Source organism: Lemur catta, chromosome 7 (genome assembly GCF_020740605.2).
Source record: "Lemur catta isolate mLemCat1 chromosome 7, mLemCat1.pri, whole genome shotgun sequence".
Classification (NCBI taxonomy): Eukaryota; Metazoa; Chordata; class Mammalia; order Primates; family Lemuridae; genus Lemur; species Lemur catta.
Window position 1 is genome coordinate 106,374,823 of NC_059134.1, and position 10,392 is coordinate 106,385,214.

General features: G+C 59.8%; 1 protein-coding gene across 1 annotated transcript in view; it reads left to right on the forward strand.

Annotated features, from left to right (window-relative positions):
* Positions 1-9,010: 9,010 nt before the first annotated feature.
* Positions 9,011-10,392, forward strand: part of TSPAN32 (tetraspanin 32) — a 6,736-nt gene continuing 5,354 nt past the window's right edge. The window contains 2 exon segments of the mRNA XM_045557082.1: positions 9,011-9,203; positions 9,859-9,971. Of these exon segments, the coding sequence (XP_045413038.1) occupies positions 9,138-9,203; positions 9,859-9,971 (179 nt within the window). The 5' untranslated portion in view covers positions 9,011-9,137.

The window sequence follows — 10,392 nt, forward strand, 5'->3', positions numbered from 1 at the left end:
TACCAATTCCACATAAACTCATCCAGAAAAATTGCCGAGGATGGAGCACCCTCCGATCCATGCCGCAAGGCCAGCGTTGCCCGACACCAACGCCAGAGAATCGCCGCACCGGGAAGGAAACCACAGGCCGGTTTCCTTGGCAACACAGACGCAAGGATTCTAAAGAAAAGTTTAGCACGTGGAACCCAACAACAATACACGTGGAGTTTATTCTAAGAATGAAAGGTTGGTTTAACATTAAAAAAAAACCAACTCAAGTAATCGGCTATATTAAAAAAGGAAAAACTTTGTCATAATCCCAACAGATGCAGAAAAAGCATCTGACAAAATGCAACAGCTGGCCATGATTTTTTAAAGCTCAGCAAACTAGGAATAGAAGGAAACTTTCGCAGCCTGTTGAGAGTGTCAGACTGAAGGGTACAAGACCCGATGCTTCCCCCTAAGGTTGGTGACAAGACAAAGGTGTCTCTTCTCATCCTTTTTATTTAAAACTTGTCCTAGAAGTTTTAGTCAGTGCAATAAAGGAAGAAAAAGAGACAAAAGGCATCCAGTTTGGAGAGAAAGAGCAAAACTATCCTTATTCACACAAAACATGATCACCTATGAAAGAAACTTAACCAAATCTACAAAAACATTGCACTAAGTAAGGTGAGTTTAGCAAGGTTGCAGGATATAAGATCAATATAGAAAATCAATTGTATTTCTATATGATAGCAAAAAACAATCGAAGATTGACCTAAAAATGCCATTTACAAAAACATCAAAAAGATTAAATGCTTAGGTATAAATATGGCAAAAGACATGCAAACCTGTACACTGAAAACTGCAAAATGTTGAGGAGAATTAAAGAAGACTTAAATAAATGGAGACAGATACAGTCTTCATGGACTAGAAAATTCAATATTTTAAATGTTAATTTTCCCCAAATTAATCTATAGATTCAACACAATCCCAATCAAAATCTCAGAAGGCTTCTTTATAGAAACTGACAAACTGGTTTTAAAATCTATAAGTTCTTAATCACACAAATTTATCTTCATTCTTCAATTAATATTTTACCTGTGAAAATTTGAGGGGAATTGGGTTAGGCTGTAGTATATCATAATTTTCCCATTAAAATTAATGAAATTTTTTTTGTTTGTTTAACTGCTTTTCACTTCACAGAGGGCAGTCACGAGCAAATGAGTATTTCTCGGCGTGGTGTATGTGTGCCTGGGAATCCGTTCCCACACTCTCTGCTCTGGTTTTGGTCCAACTTTGTTCTTGTGCTAATCCCATGTGGTTTGGGGTTTTGATATTAGGCTTCATCTCATGTCTTAATTTCAGACGGGGTGAATTCCTCTTTACTGTTCTTTTGTTTGTTGGTTGTTTTTGTTTGGTTTTAAGACAGGGTCTCAGTCTGTCACCCCAACTAGAGTGCCGTGGCGTCATCACAGCTCACTGCAACCTCAAACTCCTGGGCTTAAGCAATCCTCCTGCCTCAGGCTCCCGAGTGGCTGGGGCTACAGGTGCACACTGTGATGCCTGGTAATTTTTCTATTTTTTGTCTCGCTTTTGTCGAGTGAGATGGGGTCTCACTCTTGCTCAGGCTAGTCTTGAACTCCTGGCCTCAAGCGATCCTCCCACCTCGGCCTCCCAGAGTGCTGGGATCACAGGCGTGAGCCCCCGTGCCCAGCCTTTTCTGTTCTTTTTATTGAAAGTTGACCCAGGTGCTTGTGGACTTGGATAGCGTTGTCAGAGCAAGTTCATCGAGCATTTCAAACCCCCAGCTGAGGTGTCGCTGGGGACACGTGACATCTCTGTGACGTTAGGGCAACCCTGCAGGAAAGGCCTGTCTGTTTACTAAAATAATTACCACGGTCCTCAGCTGCGTGTAGTGTTTTCCACAGGGGGTCTGGCGTATGCCTGTCACGTTAATTTCTGCAAACTTCCAGTTCTGTTGCCATAGTGAACACTGTATTATTGTATTTTCACACTGGTTACCGCAGGCACCGTGCACGGTTCCTCAGCCCCTCCCCCTCACGTCGTTGCTGGCATCTTCCAGGATCCACTTCTCTGGCTGAGGGTGTTCCACACGGTGCCGGCAAGGCGAGGTTCCTGTGCTGTGTCCTCACCCGCCCGAGGTGCTGGGCACAGGATTTTCACCCCACCTTGCACTGCGGTGATAACTCTGCCCTGGGGAAATCCCGCCATGGTCGCTGCTCGTCCTCCCTGCTTTGGAAACATGACTCCCCATCTTCCCGCGTCCAGCATTGCTCTCGCAAGCGACGTGCCTCTCCTTGTCCTCGTGGGCCACCTGCTGGTGAGCTCTGGGCCACTGGAGGACTTGGACATTTCAAACTTTCACACAACCCATCAGGTTCTCCCTCATCTGTCCGCATGGGCTTCCCTTTGGCGGGGGTGTTTGTTATTTCTTCAGTATTTCCTCCTCTCCCTTTTCCTTCCCACCTGTGACTCCTCCCACCAGCCCATGCGCCTGCAGAAGCCCCCTCCACCCCCCTCCCCCAGTGCCCACCTGGCAGGTGCCCCTGCACAAGTGCCCCAGTGCCCACGCAGGGTTCGTCCTCTGCCCTGCTGGTCTCCCCGACTCCGGCCGTTGCCGCTGACTTCTGGTGAGGGGACAGAGAAGCCTCCCCCACTGCTGTCCCTCCCCTCCCAGCTGCCTCTCCCCAGGCTGCAGCCACCACACGTGCACGCCGGTTTGCCACACCCTGGAGACGTCTCACAGGGCTGATGTGTCCTGGGACCTGCCCCCCGACTCTAGACGCCAGAGATTCTGCAGCGCCAGTTTGGGGTCGGAAGCTGGCAGCCTGGGCGAGGTCCCCATGCCGGCAGCCGGTGCCAGCTTTGACAGGGTGGGCATGTTGAATGGGGCAGGGGCAGGGCCAGGGAGGCCAGCTGGGGGGCTGTCGCGGGCAGATGAGCAAGAGGCGACGTCGGCACCAGGAAAGAGGCACAGACTTGAGACCATTCTGGACACAGAGCTCAGCAGAAGAGCCGGACACGGATGCGCAGACATCGTGTGATTCCACTTACACAAGTCCCCAGAGTCACCAAGCGCATAGAGACAGAAAGTAGCAAGGTGGGCGCCAGGGGCCGGGGAGGGGTCAGAGTTCAGTTCGGGAAGATGTTCTGGAGGTGGACGCCCGCGGTGGCTGCGCAACACCGTGAACGTGCTTAGTGCCGCTGAACTGTGCACTGAAACACAGTTAAGACGGTAAACTTTGTGTTATGTGTGTTTTGCCACAATTTTTTTTTCTTTTTTTTTTTTGTTTTTTTTTAAGACAGAGTCTCGCTGTGTTGCCGGGGCTAGAGTGAGTGCCGTGGCGTCAGCCTAGCTCACAGTAACCTCAAACTCCTGGGCTTAAGCGATCCTCCTGCCTCAGCCTCCCGAGTAGCTGGGACTACAGGCATGCGCCACCATGCCCGGCTAATTTTTTCTCTCTATATATTTTAGTTGGCCAGATAATTTCTTTTCTATTTTTAGTAGAGACGGGGTCTCGCTCTTGCTCAGGCTGGTCTCGAACTCCTGACCTCGAGCGATCCACCCACCTCAGCCTTCCAGAGTGCTAGGATTACAGGCGTGAGCCACCGCACCCGGCCTGCCACAATTTTTTTAAAAACAGAAGCCTCCTGGAGAAACTATCAGTGCTGCTGCCGGCAGGGGGAATGGGGTCTCAGCTCACGTCAGGGTCTCTGCTCCAGGGACTCGAGCCACCACCCGGGATGCTGCGGGAGGCCGGTGCACGGGGTCGGGGATATCCGGGAACTCGCCACAAAGGCAGCTGTCCGAATTCCAGGGAGGGGCTCCAGGGAGGGGAGGGTCCCCTGTACTCAGTGGCAGTTGGGTCCATGGGGATTGATGGACCCGTCCAAGGAGCAAGAGTAAGAAGAGAAACGGGGCCAGGAAGAACCCCGGTGTCTGGACCACTGGGGAGTGGGAGGAGCCAGCGAGAGGCAGCGTGGGTGGTTGCATGGGGCGAGCACAGAGGGGTCGGCTGGGTTTGGGGGTGTGGAGCTCACTGGTGACTCTGACGGGAGTCCAGGCCCCCCAGGAATGACTCGGAATCTGGGACGCAGCTTCCTCCACTGTGGGCGGGGTGCTCTGGCCTCCGAGGAGGACAAGGCGGTGGGCAGGGCCTGGACGACGGGGGAGGACGCCCAGCCACCTGCACCCCAGGAGCGCAGCCGGGGCCAAGTCAGCGCCAGGCTAAAAAGAGGGTGGCCTCTACTCCCCCCAGCCCCCAGAGCAGGTCTCGTGGCCCCCCTGGCCCCACAGGCAGCGGGAGTTCTGGGGAACATGCCGCAGCTCAGCGAGGGTGACATGCTGCGAGTCTGTCCCCTCGGCCTCCCCCTGCTCCTCTGCTCCTTTCGACAGCTCCACTGAGACACAATTCACGTCTCGTAACATCCACTCTTTTAAAGTGCTCAAGGCAGTGGGTTTAGCACCTTCCCAGAGTCCTGCAGCCCCCGCTACCACCCAACCTCAGGACATTTGCAGCAGCCCCCAGAAAGCTCCCTCCCCATCAGCAGTGGCCCCCAGGCCGCAGCCCCTGGCAGCGGTTTGCCTGTTCTGCACCCCTCACGCAAGTGCCGTCCTGCAACGCCCCGCGCACGGATTTAACTGTCCTTAGCTTCCGGATAAAGACACAACCACGCTCGTGCCTGACAAGGTGCAGTGAGTCTACACAACAGAAACCCCGCCCCGCTCCACAGAGGAGGACCCCTGCCCGTCCTCGGGTCGTGTTCATCCCCCTCCAGCCGGACCACGTTCCCCCTCTGGTGTCCCAAACTCAAGTACTGATGGCTGTACGTGCACAGGTGGCAGTTTTGGCAAAAGCACTGGGGCAGGAAAGGCATTTGCATCCGGAGCGCGCGTGTACTCTAGTGGGGTCAAAGCAGTGCCCCTTCCGCGAGGAGCCCTCGGACACACTGGGGCGGTGGCGTCAGTCTCTGCTGTCACCGGGCAGGGCACTCGGCGAATCGGCCCGGAGAGTGGGCGTCTGTGTGCCCAGCCAGGCACAGCCTCCATCCCTACGGCCAGTCACGTCCTCCAGAAACCCGCCGGGCAATGACAGGGTGGCCGGGGGGAGGAGGCCGAGTGATGTCCACAGACATCTTGTCTCGCTAGTGTCCCCTTGACCAAGGCGGGGAGCTCTCTGACAACCACTCACGTGGGTCACGGATACTGTCACGCCTGCACCCAGAGGAGAGGTCTCACCACACCACACTTCCTGTACCTTCTCCCACCATTTTCCCAGTGGACACCCTCCCGGGCACTGAGCGTCAAGCCAGCCGTGAGTAACCGACTGAGAATTGGGGTAGCCTGTAGCTCTGACCTCTCCCCCCGTCTGCTGCGGGGAGCCCCTCCCCACACCCCTGTCCCCAGGGGCTGCAGTAGCCTCTGGCCCCTTCTGGGCGGTGCCTACGCGTCCTGCAGAACCATCCATGAGCCAGGACCGGGTTTTGTCATCCTCAGTCATCAGGCACAAGAGTTGCCTACGGACCTAGTGGGGGGGGGGGAACGGTCCGGCAGCAGGGGTGGGTACCACGCACAGCGGGGACACTCGGCCCTGTGACCTACCTGTTGCCTTCAGGGCCGGCTGGAGCCCAGCCTTGTGTATTCTGCGTCCATCCGTGTGCCCAGCTGCGTGGCTCGGAGGGTCTGACAACATGCCATCCCGACAACACGCCATCCACGGCACACAATCCAGGTCGCCCGTTCAGTCTCTGCTGAGGCCTGGAACCAGCCAGAGTCCGGTTCTCAAAGGGACAGTTATCCAGAGGATGGCAGAGCCTTGCTCCTGAATCCTAAGGCTCCGGGCTGTCACAGGCTCCGGACAGCGTCCTCCTCTGCCTCCGTCAACTCGAACACCACAGGGTCTGCGGGCGACGTGGCCGGAGGGCAGAGCTCGGGTGGCACCCTGGTCCTGTCATGCAGCCTTTCCTGCTCTGGACCGGACTGCGTGTCTGGTCTCTTGATAAACGGGACAGAATATCACAGATGAGCCACCTCCGAGATCCAAAGAGGCCCGCTGGGCGCTGTGCCTCTTCTTCAGCCGGAGGGAGGACCAGACGTGGCTCAGGACGTGCCCCTGGACCGCCCGACCCCGGCGGGTTCATCATGGCTGCAGGCCCCACGCGGCACGCACTGCTCCCAGGCCGCGGGGGTAGGGGGACTGCGGCTCTGCTCCCCGGCCTCCGGCACGACAGCGTCCGTGTAACCGGCTAGCGTGACGGCCCGTGGAAGGGGAAGCTGACACGGCCCCTGTGGACTGGATGCCACACGGAGCTGACCTGCCCCCGAGGTGGGACAGGGAGGGTGCGTCGCTGGCCTTGCCGGAGAGCAGCTGGCTGCGGGGGTCTCTGCGAGGGTGCGTGAAGGACGAGGGGCTTTGGCCACACCAAAGACGCCACTTCGCAAAAGACACGGAAATGGCTGCAGGTCCCGCTGGGGGGAGCTGGGGGCAGGTGGAAGGACCCGCCCCCCTTGACCCGGAAGCTCTCGCTCTGTGACCCCTGACTCTGGCTCTGGCCGGCGGGCCGGGTCTCCACTGAGGGCCGACACTCTGCTTCAGAGCTTCAGGCCCCCGGCCCCGAGTGCCTCACTGTCGCGGACCAAGGGAGGCTCCGGAGGCCACCGTCGTCCCAGTGCCACTGTCCTCGCGGGGCAGGTCCCTGTGGGCCGGACCACTCTGCCTGCCGGTGCCGACTGCGGCAGGCCCAGGGCACCGCCTTCGTCGGCGCAGCCCTGTCGCTGGCGGTGCCTGCTGCTCTGAGCACCTGGCTGCCGGGCTGCGAAGCCCCCGGGTGAGGGGTCCTCGTCCTCCCTGCCTGCAGCAGGGAAACGCTCCGGCAGCCCTGACCCTCGGCTGTGACCTCGAGGGATGACCCTGAGTGGGCCACCTGTCCACCCTAGGATCCCCAGGGGACACGGGGGGCCCCTGTGACTGCCGTGGTGGCAGCGTGGCAGACAGGCCCCCCACGCCCACTGCTGTGGCTTCTCGGGGAGGCTCCCTGGGGGCTCAGGTCCTTCCCTGGCCCCGAGGCCTCTGTGCCTTGGCCTCTTGTCCCCCGTCCCACCTCTTGCTGGGATGGTCTCTTGGGCCTCCCTCGGGGTTGCTCTAGGGAGGGCCCAGGAGAAGCAAGTCCCACCCCACCCTGGTAAACTGAGGCGGCAGGAGCAAGCCAGCACATGGAGACCTGGGGGGTAAACAGTTCCATGCTGGGTGGGAGACGGAACAGGCCCGATGGGGGGGTTGCCTGGCTGGGCAGGTGCGTGGGGCAGGGGCATCGCTGGGGGGGCGTCCGGCAGGTGAGTGGGTGCTGCAGGGAGCTGGCAGTGGTGGACGAAACTCCTTGTTCCTGAGGCCCTGGGCAGCTGGGGGGCTGGCGGGGTCTTGGAGGACGCCCCTTGGTTGGGTTTGGCGTTTTCGTCCAGTTACACTGGGCTGTGGCTCGCGGCTGGTGCTGCCCTCCATCTCCTGGCGGAGGTCCTCCACTGGGTTCCACTCACGTCCCCATCCACACCGCACCCTCTGGGAGGAAGCCTCGTGTGCGCGGCCCACATTACGGGGAGGGAGCTGGGCCCCACTGCCCTCGCCCGCCCACCAGGAGGAGGCTCCTCCCCCCAGCACATCGCCTGGGCTTCGGCAGGAGGAGCCGCTGCCTCTGCCTCCCGGACTCAGTGCAGCCACTTGCTCACGCGGGGCCGCAGTGCTGTCTGACACGTGGGCTGTAACCCCGTGTGACCACGTTTGTTTTGTTGCTCAAATTTTTCCAGCTTTGGCCACTGAAGCTTCCTCAGTGGGGTCCTGAGACAAAACTATTTTTAATTAATCAGTTAATCATTAGAGGAAAGAGGGAAGGATCAAGGAAAAGGAAGTCCCAGAGGGCAAACACCATAACACACACACATACATACATGCACACGCCCACCCACACACACATACATACATGCACACGCCCACACACATCCAAGCTGACATCTTCCTTGGAAATAGACGGGAGGCCACCCAGGCCCAGGCCTGACCCTCAGGACAGGCTCCATGGTGGGGGGGGCTCGGGCATCTGTGTCCCGCCCGCCCCTCAGGCCTGGCCCTGGCTCCCTCCGCCAGCACTGCCGTCCGGATCGAGTGGGCAGCCGCCAGGAGGCCAGAGCAGTGTGGGCAGCAGGTGGCACAGTGTCTGCTGTGCAAGGGGCCCTTCTGCTTGCAGGGAAGGGGCGGGGGTTCGTAGGCCGCAGGGGATGCCCCCCAGATACGCCAGGCGCCCTGCCCTGCCCCTGGTACGGGGTCCTCCACCTGACAGGAACCACCTGTCCACAGACTCGAGGTGGGGAATTCCTGGGGCCAGAGCTGCAGAGGGGCTGCTTGAAGGTTCCCGGGGCAGATGCAGGTGAGTGGCCTGAGCAATCCCTCCAGTGGCAGGCTTTCCGCTGGCTTCTAGAAGGCTGAGGGGTTGCCATGGCCTCAGGGGCCTCCTCCCCTGCTGAGCTCCCCCGTGTCCAGGGGGACCCCGCATTATAAGATGAAGAGGCAGCAATTTCAGCCCAAGACAGCTCTGCTCCAAATTACCCATTTGTGCCCCTTACAGCATTAAAAATCAAATTACCTTTTCAAAAATTTAGTTATCATGGAACATTTCAAATGGTATTTTCTAAGAATACCTCAAAATGATGTTCAGATTAGACCCCATCTCCCAGATGCCTCCAGGATTATGCCACCAGGCAGGACTCTCTGGGGTCCAGTCCCCACTTGCACACCCCACGACGGGGAGCTCACCCCCTGCCCAAGTGCTGTCCCCTCCACCCACCCACCCCTGCCCCTGTTGGGTCTGCTCCCAGTGCCGTGCTCTGTGGCCGCACCAGGAACAAGGCCCTCCCTGGGAGAGGCCTCAGATGTCAGCAGACGCCCTGGTGTCTTGCGCCGGGCGGGGGGCGGCAGGGTGGTGGGAGCTGGCCTCACCACCCCGCCCCTTCCTGCCTGCCCTTCTTCCGGGCACGGCGGCTCAGTTCCAGGGGCATGTTGACGCAGAGACCCAGGGTGGAGGCAGCCTCCTGGGCGAGCAGCTGAGGTCGGAGGCCCCTGCCCACTGGAAACCACAGCAGCAGGGGAGAGGGGGGGAGAGAGACCACCATGGGGCCTTGGAGTCGAGTCAGGGCTGCCAAGTGCCAGATGCTGGTCACCGGCTTATTTGTCCTGGTAACAAGTGGGTCGGGCAGGAGGGGTGGGGGTGCAGGTGGGCAGGGGAGAGGGCTGGGGGGGGGCATCTCCAGGCCGTCAGCACTGTGGTTACGCCTCCTACACGCACACGCCAGCCCCACTGTCCCCGTCCTGCCCCAGCAGACATGTGCCAGGGGTCCCTGGTGGCAGATGGCCAGCAAGCTGTGGCCATTTGGACAGGACACCCCTGTGGGCAGCGTTTGTCCTCCCGAGGGCAGCGCACGGCCCGGAGGAGGCCTGAGTTAGGCCAGGGCTCGGTGGCCGGTGAGCAGGGTGGAGGGTGCTGCCTGTGGGGCTCCGGGGCTCCCCGCTTCCTGCCCGGGGACTGCTCTCACGGGCCGGGGAGGGCCCACGCCTCACTCTGTAGACAGAAGGGCAGTGAGCGTGTGAGCGCCTGCTTGTCCACGTGTCTGTGCATGTGTGTGCGTGTGTGGCGGGGTGTCTGGGGTGGAGGCCTCCCTGAGAGCACCCCAGAAACACCCAGAACCCCCTGCAGTGGAGCCTGCCCTATAAGAGACCAGGAAGCTGGAGGGAGCCTGGCTGGGGGAGCCCGGAGCCCCAGCCCCTGCCCTCCTGGGCCTCGCCTCCCGCCCCTGCGTCCAGCCTGTGCCCCCTGAATCTGCCCCGCCCGCAGCTGCTGGGCCTCTCCATGGCCACCGTGGCAGTTCTCACCTACTTTGGGGCCCACTTTGCTGTCCTCAGCCGCGCGTCCTTGGAGAGGAACCGTACGAGACCGTGCATGCTGGGGTAGGTGAGGTCCCTGCTGGTCAAGGTGGCTGGGGAGGCCCTGGAGTGCAGCCAGGCCTCGGGCAGGAACCGGGGGGGTGGCCGGGACAGGGACGGGCTGACCCCCCCACCGAGCACCTGGGCTGCTGAGGCTCAGAGGGGGCAGAGGCTGCGGGAGGGCCAGGGCCTGCTGGGGCTGCTGGGCAGGAGCAAGGAAGGCCTCTTAAGGAGGGGATGGTGGGGGCCAGCCAGACGTGCGGGGGCCTCAGGCAGGAGCTCAGGGGGTCTGGGGGGCACAGCAGTCTGAGGGGTGGGTGTGGGGAAGCTGCACCCGGGTCAGGACTGGCAGACCCAGCCCCAGGGGCCCTGCTGCATTATAACCCACTGCCTTTCCCAGTCCCAGGGGCCAGTCTGGACTGGTAAGATTACAGCCCCAGAGGCC